At 43.7% G+C, this 23,817-nt stretch overlaps 1 protein-coding gene across 1 annotated transcript in view; it reads left to right on the plus strand.

Moving 5' to 3' along the window:
* Window positions 1-23,817, plus strand: part of LOC147711933 (zona pellucida sperm-binding protein 2-like) — a 299,118-nt gene that overhangs the window by 65,435 nt on the left and 209,866 nt on the right. The window contains exons 5-9 of the mRNA XM_086920260.1: window positions 3,006-3,149; window positions 3,268-3,303; window positions 3,549-3,728; window positions 15,515-15,611; window positions 15,693-15,868. Of these exons, the coding sequence (XP_086776386.1) occupies window positions 3,006-3,149; window positions 3,268-3,303; window positions 3,549-3,728; window positions 15,515-15,611; window positions 15,693-15,868 (633 nt within the window). The remainder of the gene's footprint in view (window positions 1-3,005; window positions 3,150-3,267; window positions 3,304-3,548; window positions 3,729-15,514; window positions 15,612-15,692; window positions 15,869-23,817) is intronic.

The following is a 23,817-nucleotide window of genomic DNA, read 5'->3' on the forward strand; positions in this document are numbered from 1 at the left end:
ACTCAGTCACACTGACATATTTCAAACAATGTGATCATTCTTCGCTGATTGCATGCTAGCTCATGATGAACAGCCGAGGACGGCAATGAAATCCGCTTCCCATTAAAGGTTGCACTTAAAACAAGGGTGATTAAATCAGAGCTGGATTCACCTGCTGCTCGAAATGCCTGAGACACGCAGCTGCGGAGGGAGCGTCCTACGCTGGCTGGAGCTTTCAGCGGGACGGCTCTGCTGCGGCGGGCTCTCTCCTTATTTCAGGTAACAAGCATTGGCGGCCGCACAAGCATTGGCGGCCGCAAAATGAAATAAATACAAGCAGAAACAAGCGAAGGATAACTACGTGAGCATGCACCTCAGCTGAACGTGAGCATGCACCTCAGCTGTACGGGAGCAAGTCACACTGTGCGCGTTTCCATGTGCCGTGAGCATGCACATCGGACGTCTAGGGAGCTCGTCATCACCTTCTGCGTCGCCTGCTGTTGCCGAGCCTGAGCCGCTAACCCTGCACACCTGAGGAGGAAAGACCGGACTCGAGAGCAGCGGGGGACTCATGAGTCAGCCAGGTGAGTAGGGGGGGGGACGTGTAAATACTGTGTTTTTGGTGCATCAGGCTAGCGAGACAGGAGATAGGCACTTCGAGTGTGGTTGCACGTGTGTGACTGTGTGTGTGGGCGTGAGCCCGTGGATGGGGGGGGGTGAGGGTGTGTGTATGCAGTGTGTGTGCCTGCGTGTGTGTGTGCCTGCATGTGTGTATGCAGAGTGTGTGTGTGCGCGCAACTGAGAACTGAGAGGCATGGCTGACAGATCGGAGATGTGCACGGCTCCGGGGGCTGGGCGTGCGCGTTCACGCTAGGATATCGGCGCTCGTCCACCTGTGTAGGTCGCTTCAGAGGCAACTTGGCAGCAATAGGTCGAGAGCTCGACCTAAAAAGGGAGAGACTAAAAGGAAGAGAAGCAAATCAAAATAAAGCAGAGGAGAAAAAGTATGAGGCGGAAAGAGGAATGAGAAGAAATGAGACCTCGAAGAGTGAACAGATGTGAGTTTGTTAAAGTGGTGCACAAAGCGCATAGAAGCTGCCTGATTAAGAGCTGCTGGGCCTGCTACCAAGAGCACATTGTGGGCTGTGGGGCATCTTTGGACGCGAAGTCCTAGAGTTTACTTTCACTTTTAAGGATCCAATGTTTGTCTATTTCCAAGTACTCGCCATGAATGCACATCACCAGGAAAACACAGAGAAATAAGCTGTCTCTGTGGAGCAGACGGGGGAGGGAAAAGGGAAAGCGCTCGATGAGCGCGCTGTGTAACGCCAGCCGACGGGGACAGATGTGTACGTAGTGCACATATCCTCTCTGTACACATCGCCTGCCGCGCGTGCCACCTCCTGTCTCCCTTCTGCAGAGAAACCGGCAACTATAGGACTCGCCAAAGCGATCGGTACATGCGCTGCATCGCTAGGCAAGACCTAAAAACTGCTGCTTCATCCCAATGCCTTGCTTGTTCGACTGCATTGAGGACAAACCTAAGTTATGTGAATGTTGTATTACAGATTTTCTGGTGCATTATGCAATGCCTGAGCTTTCTAGACTGATGGATGCTTGAAAAGCCAAAAGCAAAGAAGATTGATCTAAATCTCCTGTGGGTGCATACCGAAATTTAGTGCATGCAACTGGCGATGTTGCCAGTTGTAGTAATCCTAAAGAAACAGGTGTGCAAGTTTTGGAATTCAGTGATTTTCAGAGGCCCTCTATCATCCTGTGAGTGGTCTTTTTTTATGCCACATATAAATATTTAAATGACTTTCAATACTTGTGATGTGTTTAGCATGGTGTAAGGACTAAATATCGTGTAGGCATGACAACTGGAGTTATTGTGGTACCGAACTGAGGGTCTATCTGATCTAAAGCATCATGCCAACAACAATAAATTGCTGCACTCTTCATTCTGTTTTGGGTACCAAATTTACTCAATTTGGTTTTTCACCAACCGCACACAATTCCTTCCACTGCTGCTGGTACACATTGAGTCAGGTAGGGTTCACATGGGATGGCCATTCTAACAAAAGTCTCTACGATATTTTTCGTGTATGCCTTTTGGGCTCACAACTTAAAATGTAAAATCTATCAACGGACTGCTTTTCATAACACTTAGCAAGGGTAGAAATTCCCTCTGCTAATGTAATGTGGTCAGCGAAAAGGTCATTCTCCCATCTTTACTATTGTTCTAGCACAATATGTAACTTTATGGTATTTTCTTTCTAGGGCAGCTGCGGGCTCCACCCACTGTCGCCAAACTCTTACAAAATCAGACCTATTAACTTTGCGGAAGCTCATTAATTTTGACGCCTCGTTAGGGGCAGTACGAGCTATTTAAATGTAACGTAATAAAGTAATTCTCTGCTTTTTGTGGCACAGGGAAGGGTAGAACCCCGGCACAGTACTGAAGACGGATGTTTGCTGGCTTAGTATTGATAATTGAATTTACTCGCACCCCCATAGTGGCATACCTATTTAATATGTGCATACCTATTTTTGTGCATTCATTGTTTGTCCGATACATAATTTTGTTGCAGGTTTATACATTATTTTCTGCTATGGCAAAATGACACCTTGGTGCTATGCCCGACGCTTGCAGGATTGAAATACTCATTCGTCTTAAGAACTGCCTTTTGTTATATCATTTTTGTATTATATTACGAAATGTATTTTCTTTCCAAGCTCCTGCTCCTTCACTCATGCCTCTTCCCCTGGCAGAGTCACCTGGCGTCTTTTACTCTACCTTCGGTTCTGAACAGCATTATGCATGCTTTAAAGCGCGTTCAACACTAATGTTTTTTTTTTTTTAATTTGGCGCTATGTTGAAGACCTGACTGAATACATTGTTCTCCTATAGTCTACTACGTGTATCGCTTCTTATTCATGGTGTTGGTGACGAGGATGGGAAAATGCATTGTTGGATTACCTTACATATAAAAATCCTAATAGTTTGTTACATTTTGTGCCCTTAGGGAAGCACCCATTACCTCGCCTTACACTTGGTGATCAGTACAGATGTGGACTCTATAATAAGATCCTACAACATCACCTGCGATGACCAGCTAGATGACCCACTTCCTAGTTTACCACAAGTGAACTGCACTAACGACATGCGTGTAAGAATCTACTAAAAACCATGTCATATGTAATTACAATTTGTTATGAGGCGGAACTAAAGTGCGGGTTTCCTTTTAGCAACTTGTTACCTAATCACTGTTGCAAATTCCTTTCTAGATCGCGATTTCACGAAACCTTCCTGCTTTTGACGAGGTAAATGTTGGTTCTGTTTAATATCTTCATGCGCACATTGATAGGCAGGAGACATGTTCAAATTATACATAGAGCCACTTATGAAATATTAGTTTGTTACCATTTTGGTGTGGTTACTGATGCTACTTGGGGAGGTGGGGGGCTTATGCCCCAATAAATTGTAATTTGGATGCATGTTTGGCCATGTCTAGATCCTTTAACCCAACCTCTCACAGTGAAATGTTTAAAACTAATCTAACTTTCAGGGATCACGAACATTAGCCTCTACCTGGTACCTGGAAGTGACAGACCCTGAGACACAAACCACATACAGATGGACCACAGCAGATGCCAGTGAACACGGATATAAGCTTCTCAACGATCCAGTAAATGGTGATCTTATAATCCGTGTGCAGTTCAATGGCACTGGGGTCGAGGAGATACAGGTAGAGTGAAAAGCACTAACGTGTATTGTAAAATGTAAATGTTTTTAAGTAATACTTAAAAGCGTATGAGAGTTAAACGTGCTTTTTGAAGGCTATATTAAGTTGATCACTAAAATGTATCTTGTTTGTATAGTACACGCCCCAGAACTGAAAGTTTCTGTGTGCAAAATAATTGACATTTGTGGAACGAATCAAATTGAGGTGCCATCTTGTCCTGATGGGCGCATTTTCAAGAAGCTGCCTGTTTTAGGCATCTGTTTTAATTGTATTTAGTTTACGGGGCCGAAAGAGAAACCTTTTTGAATAACTTGTTGTTGTATCATTTTTATTTTGATCTGTTAGAATACCCAGGATCAACATGTAAAATGAAGTCGGGAATAGTGGTAGGAGGCTTGATGTTGGAATTAAGCCAGACTGCATTGGAGCACATGTCGATGCAAAGAACTAGCTACTCCCAGTCAAAAGATTTACCTTCTGACTTGGTCTCTGAAATGCTAGCCAAAAAACCTCCTAGGACAAGGCAGCCGCCGGCTGTGGAGATGGGTCCATGAGACTGTAGAGCTGTCAGAAGTAGTCCTGGTAAAGCTGTTTACTTTTGACAGGAAAGCTCCTTGAGAAATTCAAAATTTGCACCAAAGGGAGTTCCTTCGGTGGGTGGGTACTTTTGGTGCCTTAACCCTGGGAAGATTTCTACTTTCATACTTAGGCACTTTTTTGTATCTTGGAATACACCAGCGGGTGGAGCAAGACTGCAAGCTGTAGCCCAAAAGGGCTCCACAAGGCTGGATACCTTCTCCAAAACATCCTGCTGAAATGGATTTGTTATGGGAAAACTTTGAGCGGGAGCAACCAGAATATTTGCGTAGTAGCACCGCACCTTCGTCCGAATGACTTAGAGGGTTTGTCCCAGTGTTCTGTCACTTCTCCAGTAAAAACTCCTTGAAAAAGATTAAGTCCAAGCTTTTATGGTTAGGAGGGGAAGTACACTGACACTTATCTAAGGGTCCCATTATCTTAGGGACACAGTTTAGCATTCAGGACTCACTCCAGTAGAAGACATCCGTAGCGTACAAGGCAGAACTATGCTCTTGGGAAAGTGGTTTTCTTGCAGCTTTTGTCTCCCTGAAGCTTAAAAGGTCACCTACCTGACCATTGGAGTATACTTTTCCATCCTTGGTACAAGTGGGAGCAAGTTCAGCCCTTTACAGGTCACCACACCAGGTGCAGCCCTTTCTTTTACAGGCCCAGAGATGGCTTGGAGAGTACTGGGGTGGGGGGTACAATTATGCCAGTGCCTCCTAGTTGGAAGATTCTGGCACCTCCCTTATCAATGGGGCAAAAGTTCACAGGGGAGGCCTTACCTACTTTTCCAGTGCTTCCTTTGCTTGGCTTTAAACTATACCACAGTGCCCCTCTTTATTCAGAACCAACAATGCAGAACCTGTCTTCCCCCTTGTGCAGAGCTCCCTGTGCCCACCCAAAGGTGTGGCTATTTGAATGATCAAACCCTTCCTTGTGGTCACTCCAAAACAGTTCTGAGGTTGGTAGTCTCCCACTTGGATTGGTGCCTGGCAGGACAATAGAGGGGTCAGGCCCATGATTGAGCTACATCTGACAGTGTAAACAGTCTTTGATGTTAAGATTTTGGGCACAGCCAAGGTGGCCTGTCTCGTCAGGGGAGTCAGACCATCTCCCTCCGTTCTGAGCCATTTCACACCTAATCAAGAAACCATTGAGCTCCTTGGTGAACGTAAACACTGGCAGAAAGACAGGAAAGTGACATGTCTAAAAGTGTCCCTTTGAAAATAGTAATATAAAATCTGACTTGGAAATGTTAAATTACTATGTGAATAAATCCTCTTTCTAGATACAAGTAATTGAAGTTGACCATTATCGGCTGTAATAATGTAACCCAGTGCTTTTCTATGGTAGTGCCAGCCTTGCTACAGTGAAAACACTTTTGTTTTTATTTTTTTGCTGCCAGGACATGCAAAACACACTCACATCCCCTTAAATTTTGTAATAACCTGCATGCACCCTGCCCTATGGGCACTGATGGCCTCCTTTAGGGATGAACTGTAAACATCAAAAAGGAAGGTTTATGCATGGAAAGAGGTTTGTTTTGCCCCGATGAATTGCAAGTTTTAAATCTGTATACCCAGCCACAAGGGCAGACCTAGGGACCACCTTTGCATTGTCACTTTAGAAGTTCACAGGTTCCTGGCTTCATATTAACTACAAGGGATATATAGCCCTTTGTGTGGAGGCAGGACGCAACCTACTTCAGTGTAAGTAGGGCTACGCCCAGTTCTACTCTCCCATCCTGCCATTGATGACCCATCCAAGCACACCTACGCTCTCTATTGTGTGGCTGTCTGAGGAATACACAAAGCCCTTGGCGTTTTCAAAGTTTTAATTCAAAATCTGACTTTCCTAGAAGAGTGTTTTTCATTAAAATTCCTAACACGCCAAACATGAACTGGTAACCGGTTTCCAAATGCAAGTTCTCCATTATTAGGGGTGTCTTTCATTGATTCACATGCTTGAATAATTCCCCGTCATCGAAGTGGGAGTCCCACAGTACATAACATAGTAGTAAGAATCATATATACTCATGAATATATACATATTATAAAATTCCATAATCTGTATATTCCTTTCAAAAAATAGTCTTGAAGTACCATAGAACAAATTAGGCCTATAGAAAGCATAGAGGGAGAGCTCACTTTAGTAACATATCCAAGTCATTATAATAGTCCACTTTCCAGCCAATCGGGCTGTAGCACCCTCTAGAACCTTCTCCTCAGAAGCTCAAGCCCTCAGATTTTCTACCGCACGTCGTGTGAAGGGAGTCTCCCTGAGCTTTGCTCAGTTTTTTCTTCTTCTTCAAACTTCAAGCTTTCAAATATGTCTGCAACGAAGAAGTCTTTATTCAGACCCTGTTCATCATGTGGAAAATTGCGTCTTTTCCCTGAGGACCCTCATAAAAAGTGCATTTATTGCTTATACCCGGACCATGGGGTGAGGAGTTGTAAATTTTGCAGGACATTTTCAAATAAGACCTTAAAGGATAGAGGCCTGTCTCCTTCTGTGGCTACAGAAGTTGAAGACTTCGGACAACACTTTGTCTGATTTAGAGTTTCTTCTCGCCAAACTGCAATCTCTCTGAAGCGTGGGTCTGAGTATGTATGTATGTATGTATAGGCATTTATATAGCGCACTACTTACCCGTAGGGTCCCAAGGCGCTTCGACCGCTGCGAAACCCTTCCTGGCTTCCCTGAGAGATGGTCCCTTAATGGGTATCTCCAGGGTGAGACCAGGCATCCCCGGCGGTCTGGTGGGGCCGTTAGTGAAGATGAGGCAAGCTAATGCCCAGAGTTGCCGAGTGTGATCGCTGATCAGAGTGGGCACCGAGGCGAGAGAATTATCGAGTCCGCTGACCCTGGTCCAGAAACCTGCCGCGCCGGGAATCGAACCCTGGTCCCGGGCCGTCCTCTGCTCTCGGGTCTGCCGCCTCTAACCAGTGAGCCACACTACTTCACATGAGTCTGACATTCCTTCGCCATTTCTTAAGAAAAAGAAGCTCGTGGACTCTTCGAAGTCGGTCTCCCCACGGCATCTGCCGACCTCTACGCCTGCGGGACCTAGTTCTCTGGCGTTGCAGATACCCCCCTCTGTGCCCTCGTCCTCTAAAGCGAGAGCCAGCTCGTCGACGCGATCCGTCGATGTCATGACAACGACTACCTCCCTGTCGACGACTATCACTTCGTCGACGCTGATTCAGGAGGTCATGCCTATTTCTTCTATTAAGATCTCGTCGACGGCCCAGTCCAAACGCCATTCGCCGACGAAGGCTTTGTCGATGTGTCACTCATTGTCGACGCTTTCCTCTTTGTCGACTACTGCCTCATTGACGGCCACTACCCCGTCTACGACCTGCTCCTCGTCTACGGCTACTTCGTCAACGGCAACTTCGTTGACGTTACAAAACTTAGTCAATGACAGCAAAGTCAACGGCGATGAAAAAGTCCTCGTCGACGGCAACCTTGCCATCGTCGACCCCAGGAAAGTCTTCAGCGCTCAATTTTCACTGGCCACTGCAACCAGTTTCACAGTGGTTACGGCTACTACTGTCAAACGCCCAGCTCCTTTGCTTTTTAGCCCTTTGCGCCATCGCTCCAGTCCTCCACCTCAACTGTTTGCCTCTGAGGAAGAGGGTGATTAAGATGGCTCCTATGTGGCCGATAATTTTCGGGCTGCCATTAGCCCGTCTGAGTTACACATTTAAATACCAGGACTATGATGATGATGAAGAGCAAGAGTTGCATGTCTCTACTCCAGAAACCTCGCATGCTGGTGAACATGATGTTCCTATGGCACAGTTGCCTATGTCCTTGATCTCCAATCTGCAATACATGCTAGAGGACTACAATCGTCGTTTTCCACCATCCACGCCGGCTTCTCTGTTGCCTCCATCTACACAGCCATCTGTTCCACTTCCACAAGCCGGCTCACCTACTCCACAACATCATGTTCATGTGGATACTGGCAATAATACGGATACTGACCCAGATGAGGATGCTGCAATGGCAGATTGGGACGCTTAGCAGGCACAAACTCCGTCTCCTCCTCCAACTTTGGTGTCTCCTCCAGTTGACATTGGGGGTTTCCATCTTTTGATGTTGAGAGCCGCCAAACGCATTCACTTGCCCATGGAAGAAGACTGCTTTCTGTATGATTTTAAAGATCAGCCTTTGAGGCAGGTGCATTCTATTCCCATCATAGACTTGATATGGAAAGAAGGCCTCAAACTTATGGAACAGCCTAATTCTGTTCCTGCTGTGCTTCCACGTATTGACAAGAAGTATAGGGCACCTAAGTATTCGCATGCCTGCTTAGTCTCTCAGCCAAAACCTGACTGTCATTACACAGGCTGCACATAAGAGGTCACGTAATCCATCTTCTGCATTGACATCACCGCCGGATCAAGACGGCCGCCGACTGGACACAATCGGCAAAATAAATTCCAAGATGGCTGCAACCACTGTACAGGCTGCAAATTCCTTAGCCATCCTCGCCCGTTATGACTGACAGATGTGGTCCGAAATTGCTGCCATGGTCGACCTCATACCTGAATCGCCTAGAGCTGAAGCATAAAAGATCGTGCAAGAGGGTGAGCACTTCCTCTGTAACCATTGACTGTTCTGTTGATATTTCCTCAACTGGCTTCCGACAGTTATCTGGTGCTGCAGTTTTACGGAGACCAGTCTGGATCAAGTCTACGTCCTTTCGGCCGGAGGTACAAGCTAAAATACTTGATTTGCCCTTCGATGGTGATTCCCTCTTCGGTTAACGTGGACAACGCCTTGGAATCTATTAAAAAGGAAACAGATACTGCTCCTGCCCTCGGTTCTCTGCTATACCGGAAGACGCCTTTTCGTGGAGCACGTGGTCGAGGCACATCCACTAATTTTCGTGGCTCCTCCCAATACCGCTCCTATGGTGACAACAGGCAGCGTTACTCCAACCAATCGAAGTCTCGACAGACCGACTCCAGGCCATACAGGCGAAAAACCACACAGAGGTGGTAACTCCTCTAATAAAAAATGACTTTCACAACTTCAAGTCTTTTCCCACTCTGCAAATTAGGTCTAATCTCCCAGAGATTTTCTAATTGGTCACAAATGACTTCGGATCGTTTGGTTTTGGAGGTCATCCAGAAAGGCCATGCTCTGGAATTCATCAAGTTCCCACCCAACCACCCACTATCTGGTCCTCCATATCATCTGAAGAAACTGTTTGAACAAATTGCAGTTATGATTCAAAAAGGTGCAGTCAAAGTGGTTCTTTGAAAACAACAAGGGGCGGGCTTTTATTCCTGCTTTTTTCTCATCAGGAAGAAGTCGGGAGAGTGGCGCACAATTTTAGATCTCAGAGCCCTCAACAAATTCATCAAGTCTAAAACATTTCGAATGCTGACCTTGCTGGAAATCTTACAGTTCCTGAATCCAGAAGAGTTCCTCTCCACAATCGACCTGCAGGATGCATACTTTCATGTGCCAATCAATCAAAGACACAAAGTACCTCCGTTTCAAAGTGGGATCAAAGCACTACCAATTCAAGGTTCTACCTTTTGGCCTTCGTTACGCGCCGAGGGTCTTCACAAAGATCATGGCCCCGGTTGGGGCTTATCTACGCCTGCAAGGCATACAAATCTACCCTTATTTGGACTGCTTAATAAAGGCACCAACCTTTCTCGCAGCAAACCACCACACTCAGACTTGCCTTTCCCTCTTCCGCAAACTGGGTCTTTACATCAACCACAAAGTCACATGTCCGTCCCACACAACAGTCTTTCTGGGAACGTTAATAGATCCCTGTCTCGCAAAGGTGTTTGTTTCGCAAGAGTGCCTAGATCGTATCATCAAACTGGTAGCTCTTCTATGCTCAAAGAGGTCCGTCTGTCCGGATGTTAAAATCCTTTCTGGGCATGACATAGTCCTGCATAACACTGATCCCCAATTGCAGGTTGCATATGGGAGTCCTTCAAGAAGAATTGGACAAGCAATGGCGGCAAGTCTCGGGGTCATTCAACTGCAAGGTCTTCCTGACCCCTCGCATCCAGGGCGCATTGGAATGGTGGGCTCACCTTTAAACATCACAACAGGGCGTCTGTTTCAAGAGCCGGCCACCACGCTTACCCTTACGACGGACGCTTCCTTAACACCTTGGCTGCTAGGCGTTCCCCCCCCCCCCCTGTGCTGGAAATTGCTTTATTACTTTACTTATGACGAGCTCAGCTAGTCATCAGCACAGCTCAACTGTGCATCATGACGAGCTGAGCTCGTCATGAGCATCGAAAGGGTTAAAGGGTTGGGGTGCATACCTCGAGGAGATGTCAATAAATGGCAAATGGACAGTCGACCAGCGCAAGTGGCACATCAATCGGCTGGAGCTTCTGGCAATCTTTCTCGCCCTGAAATAGTTTTGACTACTGGTGGAAGGGGAGTCTCTGTTGGTGCATACAGACACCAGCAGTATGCACTACATCAACAAGCAAGGGGGTACGAGATCTCTCCCACTCTCCCGACAGGCACAACAGATCTGGAAGTGGGCAATAAAACATCATGTTCAGTTGACTGCAGTTCATGTCCCGGGCATTTCCAACGCCCTTGCAGACTCTCTCAGCAGATCGGCCACAGACAACCACATGTGGGAACTCCCATCAGTCGACTCTGGAGTATGTTTTTCACAGGTGGGGCCAACCGGATCTGGATCTGTTTGCGACTCCACTCAATTGCAAATGCCTACGCTACGCAAGTTGGCATCCCCACAAAGGATCGAGCGGAATGCATTTTTGATCAACTGGTCGAACGAATTCATGTACGCTTTTCGGCCGATCCCTCTTATACCTCGCCTTCTGCGCAGAATGAAGTTTCAACCATGTCACATCCTTTTGATCGCACCCAGGTGGCCACGTCGGCCGTGGTTCACGGATCTCCTTCTTTCTCAGTGCGATCCAATACTTCTTCATCCGCTGCCTCACCTTCTTACCATGAATCTGGGGCAGATCTGCCATCCAGACCCAGCGTCTCTCCAGCTTCATGCTTGGAACCTGAACACAATAAGTTTGCACATCTGAATCTTGATCCGGACTGCAGAGAGGTCCTTGCTCGTGCACGTGCTCCTTCAACCATTAAAACCTATAAATTAAAATGGAAACGGTTTTGTTTGGTGCCATTCGGAAAACATTGATCCTCTGTTCGCTACCCCTGAGCAGATCTTGCCTTTCTTCCTCCTGTTGGCAAAATCGGGACTTTCACATTCCTCCCTCAAAGTTTTCCGGGCGGCACTTTCTAGTTTTCGACATGATGGTTCCACGTCTCTGTACTCCTCTCGGATCATTTGCCAGTTCTTAAGGGTCTGTTCCGGATGTTTCCACCCGTCCGGCATCCTCCACCGCTTGGCATCGGAATCTGGTCCTCGCCCAACTTCTCAAACCTCCCTTTTGAACCTATTCACTCAGCAGAATTGAAATTCCTTACTTGCAAGGTTTCCTTCCTCCTCGCACTTACGTCATCTAGGAGGGTGAGTGACATCCACGCTTTTACCATACAGCCGCTCTTTCTCCAATTCTCAAAGGACGTTGTTACACTTCCTACAAACCCTAAGTGTATTCCTAAGGTTCCATCGGACTTTCTCCATAATGAACCGATCTTTCTCAGGACTTTCTTCCCTAATCCTCAGTCTCCCGCTGAGCGCACTCTTCATTCCCTTGACCTGAAACGATGCATTAAATTCTACATCCAGCGCACTGCTGCATTTCGAAAGTCTGACCAACTCTTCGTGACCTACGGACGGCTGTGCAAGGGTCATCCGGTCACTAAGCAGACAATCACTTGTTGGATTTATTCTGCCATTAACGAGCTGGCAAGCCTCTTTCTGCTCTGGTGCGAGCACACTCGAGGAGAGCAGTTGCTTCCTCTACTGCCCTGTTTGCAGGAGTGCCTCTGCATCACATCTGCAGAGCTGCAACGTGGTCCAGTAGGCACACATTTACGAGGCACTACTGTCTGGAGACAGTCAACGCTGCGGACACTGCTGTGGGTCAAGCGGTGCTTCGAAACCTCTTAAAATAAGGTGAGCATCTGTTGCTTCCCGCCTCCTATCATAAAAGGTTTTTTCTTGTGTATATGTAATGTTGCCTGTATATATCTATGCAATGCAACTTTCTTCATTGCCTTTTATGATTATGATTGTGGTGTACTGCTTTCTACTCTTATTCAAGCATGTGAATCTATGAAACACACTTCTCATACTGGAGAAGAACAGAAGTTACTTACCTGTAAACTGTGGTTCTCCAGTATTGGTGTCTTTCATAGATTCACATGCGACACAACCTTTCCTCCCCTCAGACTCTTCTCCTCATGCACTCTTGGTCACTCCTGTGCTACAAAAATCTGAGGGCTTGAGCTTCTGAGGAGAAGGTTCTAGAGGGTGCTACAGCCTGATTGGCTGGAAAGGACTATTATAATGACTTGGATATGTTACTAAAGTGACCTCTCCCTCTGCTTTCTATGGGCCTATTTTGTTCTATGGTACTTCAAGACTTTATTTTTCGAAAGGAATATACAGATTATGGAATTTTATTTTATGTATTTATATGTATATATTTATGTATATATGATTCTTACTACTATGTTATGTACCGTGGGACTCCCACTTCGACGACGGGGAATTATTAAAGCATGTGAATCTATGAAAGACACCAATACTGGAGAACCACAGTTTACAGGTAAGTAACTTCTGTTCTTATAGCTTATTAAATGTAGTACAGTAACTCCAAAGTTATCCTATGTGAGATGCAGGCCTTGCAGTAGTGTAAAACTAATTGGAGTTTTTCACCAACAGGACATGTGAAACTTAAGTACATGCCCAGCTTCTTAAATGCAGTGAACCCTGCCCTCTGGGCTGTCCAGGGCCTACCTTAGTGGTGACTTAAATGTATTAAAAAAGATTTGGGCCTAGCAAAAGGTTTCTTTTGCCAGGCTGAGTTGGCAGTTTAAAACATGTCTCAAACTTTCCATTGCAGCCTGTGTGTGCAGTTTTAAAGGGCTGCTCAAGTGGGTTGCAGAATCAGTGCTGAGGACCCACTAGTCTCCATTTACAGGTCCTGGGTACAGTTAGTACCACTTTACTAGGGACTTGTAAGTAAATTAAATATGCCAATTGGGTATAAACCAATTTTCACATATCTTAAACAGCACAAGCACTTTAGTGCTGGTTAGCCGTGGTAAAGTGTGAAGAGTTTTAAGGCCAACAAGAACAAATTCAGCAAAAATACGAGTGAAGGCAAAAAGTTTGGGGATGACCCTGAAGAAATGGCAAAGTCCGACACTTCTGTTGACCTGTTTTTCTTCAAAGTTGCCTTGGATGAGAGAATACTCAAGGGACTTTTATATGTTATTTTGTCCCTGGCAAAGGTTTTCAATGTACCGCCTAATAGGATGCCCATAATAGAACAACTGACTCTGGTTCACTTGGGATAGCGTTGACTCGGTGTCAAGTTTTTGAATGAATTCAAACACCTACATATATAATACGCTTTCAAATGAAGAAATGACATGGTAAAGCCTACCATATGAGGATTACAACCCCTGGAAATACCTAAAGATAACTCGAAAGAGAAGAAAGTAAAGTAAATAAAATAGGGAAAACCTTGTCCCCACCAATCTCATACTGGCCATAAACCTTTGCATGCCAGAAAACTTCTTTAAATGTGACATATGATTTTTTTTTATGCAAAAGAAATTGGGCAGCAACACATATAATGCTATTATAACACATACAGAGAACAATAGCTGCCTAAAATACAGCTATGCTGACATATGATTAATAATTCTAAAATAATATAAGACGAACAATAATTAATAGATACTTATGGCAGTCCACATTGAGCAGATCGACGTTTCAGTTTAGCGGTAGGATAGACAAGAGCAGTCATCTGGGCAAAAAGTTTGCAAATAAATAAGTCCAAGGCAAATTACAAATATAACATTAGCGGTAGGATAGACCAGAGCAGTCATCTGGGCAAAAAGTTTTCAAATAAATAAGTCCAAGGCAAATTACAAATATAACAGTCACCTAGAAGAGGACGAGGAAAGAGAATCTCGATGGGAGCATAGTGTGTGTGTGTATATTATATATATATGTGTATGTGTATGTGTATGTGTATGTGTGTGTGTGTGTGTACACACACATACATACACATACATGTGTATGTATGTGTGTGTACACACACATACATACACATACATGTGTATGTATATATGTGTGTTTAAGGAAGATAAAACGCTCCAAAGTGAATGAACGAATGAGGGGTGAATAATACAAATGTATTTAGGTTATTTAGCTTTTGTATATAACGCACTGCCAACAAACGAGTATCTTGGCGCTGTAGTACTCAATGGCGGGAGACAGAGGGAATACCAGACAGTGTGACATTACTAATAGCCATATAGTACTGGGTTAAAACATCCTAAAACATGTTCTAGCTTTTTGGAAAAAGGAATGTTTTAAGCCCAAATAAAGATAAAAGACCAAGGACCCAGTTTGTAGGCTTTACGAGAAAAAAAAAAATCAAATTGTATTAAACCCAGAAATGGAAGTTGATGCAGAAAAATGTAAACTGTTTCCTATCTTTCCCTAGTGGGAGGAGACTAGGAACAGGTGTGAATCTCGTAGACCATGCTATAAGGCGATGCTAAAACAAGGGTTAATCAAACGTGTCGGTGAAAACTAAGTAATATTATAGCAATAAATTTAAAATCTAGGTGCAACTTAAAATCCGTTTTTGTGATCAGGGGATCGGTGGTGTGGTATCCAGTCAAACAGGAATCTCCTTCTAAACGTTTGCATATATTTCCAGCCTAAAAAACTTCTCGGGCTACGTTAAGTGTAAATGTTTTTATCTATGCTGGGTCATGAAGTTTGAAGAACTGATATTGCTTAAAGTAATGGGTTGCATACATTTTAGTTTTGCATCTTCTAATTGATTTGAAGATCAGTTTTATGCAACTCAATGTTGCAAATATTGTAAAATGGTTTGAATAGGCATTGCATATGTAGCAGTTTTTTGTTGTCTCGATTGTAGCCTCAAAACCATTGCAACTCAAATTGAGTGATAACATGGAACTCGGATGTTTGGTGCTGCTGTCTTTTTTTCAACTGGTCCCATGAACTGGACAATGCCTGCCTTCTTATGAAAGATTTTCTTTTTCCATAGGAAGAGGGCCATTCCCTTTACTTTGCAGATATTGCTCTGCTCTACTATCTTTTTAATCAGAGGATACAAATCAACATTCAAATGCTTTGCGCACCAGGTGAGGATTTAACAAATTATAGCATGGGGATTGTGGGGATAGAGGTACGTACTACATTTCACTTTTCTGTATCCTTTTTAGGACCATACGCATGCAATGGAACACACCTTACCATTGTTATCCCTACCTTTCCGGGCACATTGGCTGCAATTGCCATAGATGGGATGGATATACCAATGAACCAGCTCATTCAGAATGGAATTACTTTGGAAATTGTAAATGGAACCAAACTGTACATTGAAAAGGGCTTCTTGACGGTAAGCCCTCCATTTAAATCTATATCTTTACTGCATGGTTTTATTGTTTTAATTTGGGTAATCGGCGAGTAACAAAATAAATACTTTGAACCAGGACTGTAATCGGGAACCGTTTCAATCCTTTTTATTACCTTTTAGGTCTCTGAAAGTCACTCTTTTCATATTTGACACACATCTATGTAAACATCTTGAACATGTGGGACATTAGATTGAAGCTTTGTATTACTACTTTCTCCCTCCTGTTACTTGCTGTTCTTTTCTGTAGACTTGTACTCTCTTCTGGTAAGCTGAAAGTATGTGCTGCTACACTAATGCCTTTCACAACTACACTGACCGTGAGGCAGCAGAGATACTGGTAGTAAAACCTCTGTTAGTAGACTGATATTTATTGCCCTTCTCTTACACTCTCTCCCCACTGTTGATGCAGTTTAGCAATATCTCTGATAACCTATTCCATTGCACACGCCGAAGGCTTGCTGCTATGCAGAGTGACTTCAGATGACCCCCAATAGCATGGAAGCTTTGGTATAAATACAGATGACTACTTTGGTGGGGGGTGGAGGGGAGCCTCTTGCCGCATTTGGTCTGGGTTAATCAAGGCACTATTGACGGTTAAACAATATATTTATACATACTTATTTAAAGGGGCTTTCACCCAGCTGGCTGCTAATCACGTTTTGATTCCACCCTCTACATCATAGGGAAGTGGGAATGCAGGGGGTAGGTGGCCCACTTCAGCAACTGGATAATTCCACTTTGAGTAACTGCATTTTTCTCTTGCACAACAAGCTCATCCGCAAAGAAGGTAGCTCTCTTCAATGTCAAAGATTTTAGTTTATTACTTTGGTGTTTCCTTTGTGATTTGAGTTGGATGTGATAGCAGGAAGCTTTCCACCAACTCTTCCATGTTCACCTCAAGGCAATTTCGGGTTTGTCAGTTCCTGTTGCCTGCTGATGGTGTTGTAAATTCCTTTTGGAGTGGCCTTCATCTGACTGCTATTTTACAGCATGCCAAATTGTGTTCATTAGAAACTGCTATTCAGTAAGTTGTATTTTTATTTTTTAGTATGCACACAATGTAGTGCATTTTTAACTACATTCCCGTATTTCCTTCTGCTATTTTCTTTTAATTTGGACTACAGTTACATTTGTAAACCAGTTTAGTTTGCATGTCCTACTTGCATGGTTTTCTACTGTGCTTTCAGGGATATTGCATATCCTGCGTATATAGACACTTGACTAGAACACGAATTGTAGCTCCGCCACTTATTCCAATTTCCTGTCCTACTTATCTGCCTTTGCAATCCTGTCTGTCTACTGTATCTATCGTTGCAACCCTATCTATCGCTCTATTCTATCTTTGAGACTCTGTATACCTTTGCACCCATGTCTATATTGATTAGTCTACTTTATCTTTGCAACTATCTGTCCACATTTGCAACACTGTCTGTCTACTCTACTTTTGCAATTCTATCCACCTTAGTCTAAGCAACTGCCTCAATGTATGCAACTCTCTTTGCAACCCTATCCTTGTAACCCTATCCTTGTAACACTGTCTTTGCAATATGTCTGTACAACACTATAGAACACTCACTATTTAGCTATCTTTGAAAGCCTCTCTATTTGTGCAAATGTTTGACCAAAATATTTAATAAAAAAATGTCAAGTCAAGAGGCTGGCAGCCAATGTCAGACGAATTGCCCTTTTTAGGGATGGTGTTGGCAAAAACCTTTTTGATTTTACTATAATTTGTATAAGACAATTGCTTTTAGGGGTTTTCAGCCATTCTTCACCCATTAGTCTGCCATTGACATTTTAAATCCAGCCACTGCATCATGCACCATGGGGCATTGGGTTAGCACACTCCAGTCACTGGCTAACTTCACTTTGAGTTAGAGCATGCTGCCCTTTCACAAGGAGCACATCCAACATATTACCAGAGTAGTCCCTCACTCTGAATGGGACTGTGCTTTTATTTTTTTAAACCAAAGAAATAGGTTTTGCATTTAGTCAAATATTTTTTGGGATGGACTTGTGGCTTCCCCAACATTAAGCCTTTGTGCAAGCCATGGCAGAACACAACCATTTCCAAAGGCTGAAGGCCAACAGACCCATTGGTTTTGCCAATCTACCCATCTACCCATCTACCCTTAGGCTCAGTTTGCTGAGCTACACTGATTCCCCCCACCCCCTGCCCCCGCATGCCATTCAGCAGCTGACCTACAAATTCAAAGCAATACCAAAGGGGATGATGGACGAAGTGCTTGAGCAAATCAAACACTCACCCCCCAGTCAGCTGATCTGGGTTTAATCTATCATCATTCATTAGCTCACTCCACCACCCCAGTTTTTTTTACCACTCATTCCTTTACCACAAATGTTTGTGTTAAAGGAATGCATGGTAAAGTGCCATCTAACTACAACCCTTTCCAGCCCCTAAAAACGAACACTAAACCCCACCCCTAAAATCTAACCCGAACCCCTCCCACTCCCTAAATAAACGACTCCAACCCACTAAAACTAACACACCACCCCCTAAGAAACTAACACAAACCCCTCTTACCTGTCCTGTTCCTGTCTGACGCTCCTGTCTACCCCCCCCCCACCCCGAACACTAGACCGACTTAGCCTTAACCACACACATGGGTGTTGTTGGGCCAAGTCGTTAGACTTCGCAACTCCGGAACTTGTTGTTCCTCGGGATTTTCCCCTTATGTAGCCATTGGTTTAGTGCTCCACTCAAACACGAAAATTACAAACGCTCCAACTTTGTGCAGCTATTGTGAGGGGGCTACAGTTGAAGAACAGCCTCCCTTCTAGATAGTGTATCCACAAACTATTGGATTAACTTAATTCAATGATATTCTGCTTCACATAACCGTAAATTAATATCAAATATTAATAGTTTAATCTTTTGGTTACTGAAGGAATTAAAGTTCTCCAATAGCACATAAATAACATTCACTTAATTTTTTGTACCCATGAGCATTAATTTAAAACGTACCGACGCAAAACCTTATCCTTTAAGAAATCTTTGACTTGTCCAGCTTTTTTCTTTTTGGAGGGGGGGTTGTACTACTGTTCTCTTCAGGTATTCCAGTAATGAATCACAATGGACTAGCACATTTTTATGATGAGTGACTGTGAAATGAACTTGAGAAGCCCCGCCTTTGCTGATTGACTAGAGGACTGCCGCAGTGTCTTCTGATCTGTTGTAAATCCTATCTAGTTATTTAAATTTCCTGGAGCTACTTTCGAATTTACCTTAAGGCATATATTGTAACCAATTTAAATGACTCCTTTCTAACTGAATTAATTTTATAATCCATATTTAGTAAAAACCGTTTCTACTAGCAAAATATGGCTTCTCTGATTCCACAAATCTGTGCTAAACTGCTACAGCTTCAAAGATTGATTTGTCCTGCTTGGCTTTATTAGCTAGCCACAAATAATGCTGAATCGCCTGAACTGTTGAACACCTGTGCGTCCTTTCCCTTTTCATTTTTGAGTGGTTAATGATTCATCCATTGCAAAAGGAAAAATTGTTTCTTGGAGCAGACTGCTTTTCTAATGGGGTGCTATGGTAATTAGTTGTCCTGCAATGTCACGTCCGACTTTTACCTCATTCCACGATGGAAGCATCCTCTTCTCTTATAGTCAGTGGGGACTTGAAACTTTCTGTTATGTCATTTCTTAACTCGGTTCCTTTTTGCCCGTTTGCTTGTGTGTTGTTATATGCGTGTTTTTATAAGTATGTGTGTGTGGTTGTGTGTACACACAAAGTAACATAGGTGGTTAGGTGAAATGTTCAGTAACAGCGTATAATTTTAACATAAAAAAACCCTAATTCTCGTTATTGCATTTCACTATAACTCATGCCCTAGGGTAACAATAAATCGAGCACCCGCCATGCTATATTCTCATCAATTTCAATGCAGATGTTGCAGTAATATCAATGTCATAGATGTCATAAGTGATGTAATATGTGGGGGTAATTAGCAGTGCATGGCAAGGGCACAAGTTGTGGTTACCTTAGGACACGATTTATAGTGGTTACTGAATGTCCCCTAACTTTGGCAATCATTACGATTTGACTGGCTTCCGGGGTCTTATGGAGGCAATCGGACTGCCACGGTCTTGTCTGAATCTGTCAATCCAACCACCGGATTCCGATGCATGCATAGTGTACTCCGACTGACCAGTGACCAGTGACCGATTGCAGAGTCCAACAGCCTTTCTCTGACCGCTGAGATGGTCGGAGAAAAAACAGCAGCTATAGGGCAGTGCAGAGATCTCCGACCGCCGTCTGTATTATGTTTTTTTTATTATTTATAAAGTTTTGTATAGCATAAAGCTGACCCTAATGGGTATCCAAGCACTTTACATGATGAGAAGAATAATAACAATTGGTTTGGTAAACGGGAAGCATGTGTGAGAGCCGAACAGATCGTAAAGTAAAATAGGATAACAGGGATTGGTCTTTATTAAAGTAAGTATGAGGAAGGTCAATCCTCATAATTGTTTGGTACCCATACCTTTTCTAGGGTAAAAATGTAGTCTGTAGAAAAGATTTGGCTTCTTGTTTGAAGGCGGAGCTAGAGTAAATTAGGCAAACGTCGGTGCTATAGAGTCCCATATCCTGGGTGCAATAACCGAGAATGCTCTGGCCCCAGTTTTCTTTTTGTGGGTTCATTGGGGTTTTAGAAGAAAGGCGAGCGCACTTTGTGAGGATCTGCTGCCTCCTGATTTTTCTAGCTTTTGAGCCAGATAACTGTGGGTATTGAAGTGTAACACTTTATGCGCTATGAAAGCAATTTTCAGTTGGATTCTTGCTTCAGATGGTAGCCAGTTTAAGGACTTTAGGGCAGGTGATGTGTGCGTTTTTTTTAGTTCTGAGGACAAGTCTTGCTGCTACGTTGACGGAGGCTCTTAGCGAGGCCAGTTTGTATCTAGGTAAGCCACATTGTGTGGGACTATCATAATCCAGTCTGGGCAATACTTGAGCTTGCACCTCTTGTTTTACGTCTTCGTGTGGTAGGGTTTAAGTTTCTGAAGAATGCTCAGTTGGTAGTTCGCTCCTTTGGTAGCTGCAATAATGTGATCTTGCATATTTAGGTGTTTGTCTAAGGTAATACCCAAGGATCTGGCAGAGTCTATGACTTGGGTCGATCATTTGAGGGCTGTAAGATGTTTCAACCACAAATCAATCTTGGGGTTGTTGGGTGGAAAGATAAGAAGAAATTCGATTCTTAGCGGCGTTGAGTTTGAGACGGTTAAACGTGAGCCAGAGGTACTTATTTTGTAGGATGGTATTGAGGCATATAATGTCCCCTGGGGAGGCGACTTTGAGATACAGTTGAGTGTTATCCGCGTACATATGGTAGTGGATGTTTGAAGGTTTGCCAGTAATTCCAGGAATAGGTTAAAGAGAATGGGTCTGAAGGATCCTTGAGGAACGCCAAGAGTGATGGCGTGGGACTTAGAGGCATTCATTTTGACTCTTAAGGATCTGTTTTGGAGGAATAAAGAGAACCATTCTAATACAACATCTGATAAGCCCATCCTTTTTTTTCAGTAGGTTATCGCGTTTGACCGTGTCAAAGGCATCCGATAAATCAAGCAATATTAGAAGGCATGATTTATTTTGATCCAGCGTTTTTAGTATGTCATCCACTATGAGTAAGGGCAGATTCCGTGCTGTGATCTTGACGGAAGCCAGATTGGTGAAGATTGAGGAGTTGAAAGTTGTCTGTGATAGCATAGTTGGTTCTGTTCACATTTTTCTAAGAGCTTTGCCAGCGTGGGGATGTTGGAGATGGGCTGGAAGTTGTTAGGATCAGATCAGTCTGCCATAGGTTTTTTTTTTAAATGGGTGTTAATTGTCCTACATTTAGGCAGTCCGGGTATAGATCCTTGACTTAGTGGTGTTTACAATCTTGGTCCATAGTGGGAGAATAGAGGTTTTGATCTCTTTCAATAAGCTGGGAGGTAGTGTCAGTGAAGTGGTTAGATGGGTTTAAAGAAGAAAGAATGCTGTACAGTTCAAGTTCGCTGATTGGTGAGAAGGTGTTCCAAGTGGCATTGTTTTTGGAGGGGGGGCCAGTGTCGTTGCTTTCCTTTCTTTCCGTAAATTGGGAGGTGTCTGAGAAACTGACTGGGGTAGTAGTTCCTTCGCTAGTTGAAGTTTGTTCCCAATCTTCCAGTTCTCTACAATTTGGAAGGGTGCTGGATCTGGAGTTTAACTGATTTGTGTTTCATGATTGCGGCTTGACTATTTCTAATAGTTTTTTTGGGCCTAATTCTGGCTTGGTAGAGCTGTGTTCTGAAAAAATCATCTTTTGCTTGTTTTATTATTCTATTGTATGTGTTCCTCGATCTTTTAGCAATTCCACAGATGGGGAGTATCTCCAAGCTCTTTCTGCTGTTCAAGTTATCGTTGAACCATGGCTTTTTATTGAAAGAGATAAGGTCCTAAGTCTCACCCTTGTTGTGTGTTGTTCTGTCGCAAATTTGGGTTAACTCATTGTTTAATAGGAAGGGTTTTAGGCTATTCACGGTGTGGTCGTTCAGATCATTCCAGTGTAGATTAAAGCCACCCAGGAAGATCTGGGGTCCTTTAAGATTACCATTCATTGTGGTGATTTTCATGATTTGTTCAATGAACAGAGTTATCGGCCGGAGGGTGATAGAAGGCATGTATATTACAAATGGATTCGTTGTTTTAAGACCTATTGATTCTAAAATATTTGCATGTTACAGCTATTGTTTCAAATTGTGCTATTGAAAAAGTATTGTGGTAGATGCGTGCTATTCCACCTCCTGTTTTCTTGGGTCTATCTAGTCGAATGATCTTGTGACTAGGTGGGACTAGTAGATCTATGATGTGATGAGTTTAGTAACCACGTTTTCATGAGGATAACTATATCAAACTTATGTGAGAATGAGGTCGTAGATATCTGCTGCTTATTTGCTGATCTGCAGTTGAGGAGCATGCACTTTAGCAGATTATGATGAGGCAAATTGTGATAAAATTACATGCTTGAGGTTGTTGTTTATTCCTCTGATTGTGATTCGGTTCTCTGAATGGGTCCGCTTGGATGGTTTGGATTTGATTTCGATCAGCATTGCTCTTATTATTTTCGGACTGATAAGAAAGGAGTTCATGGATCTCATTGCTCGATAGATCTTGATTTGATCTCTTTGAGCGAGAAGCATCATTAGGAGAAGTTGTTGTTTCTGATCCCAGGTTGCATGTGTAAGGGATATGGGGTGAGGTGGATGTCTGTATGGGAATCAGTTCAGGTTCTCATGGAGCTATTTGAGGAGTAAGTGGGTGAAGATTGGATGTGATGGACGTAAGACTCTGCAGATCCTCTTTAAGGTGTTGTAGGCAGTGATCAATTTCATTGAATCGCATTACCCAATACTCTGGTTTAGTGGTAGTGGTGGGTTGCTTGGAGAGGTCCAATAATGGTGTGGTGTAATATGGGGCCTTCAGTTGAGAGTGGTGTAATAAGGGGCGTTCAGTTGAGAGGGAGTCATTATTAGCTGGGCATTTTTGTTGTGGTAATGTGTGAGGATGATTGGTCGAGATTGGAGAAAGTGTAGTACTGGAGGTAGTGGAAAGGTTAGAGGATCTGGTTGATTTGGTAAGGGATATGGGTTTGTGGACAATATTCCCTGTATGGGGGATCAGAGGGTGTGTGATTGGATAGACCTCATCGGTGCGACCTTCGGAGTTAAAAGGGGGCGAGTGGGGGGGGGGGGGGGGGGGGGAGAAAGTTCCATGAAGTCGGGGTCTATGCTAGTATTGATAGAAGGGGGGGGAGCAGATGAGTTGGTTCGACTATTCCTAGTAGGGTTCTCTATCTTTGATTGGGAAGGTGGTTCTGGAGAGAGTGGTGGCCTCTAGGGTGGGTGGGTCGGTATCGCCAGTGACCAGATGTGAG

This window comes from Lissotriton vulgaris, chromosome 5 (genome assembly GCF_964263255.1).
Source record: "Lissotriton vulgaris chromosome 5, aLisVul1.2, whole genome shotgun sequence".
Taxonomy (NCBI): Eukaryota; Metazoa; Chordata; class Amphibia; order Caudata; family Salamandridae; genus Lissotriton; species Lissotriton vulgaris.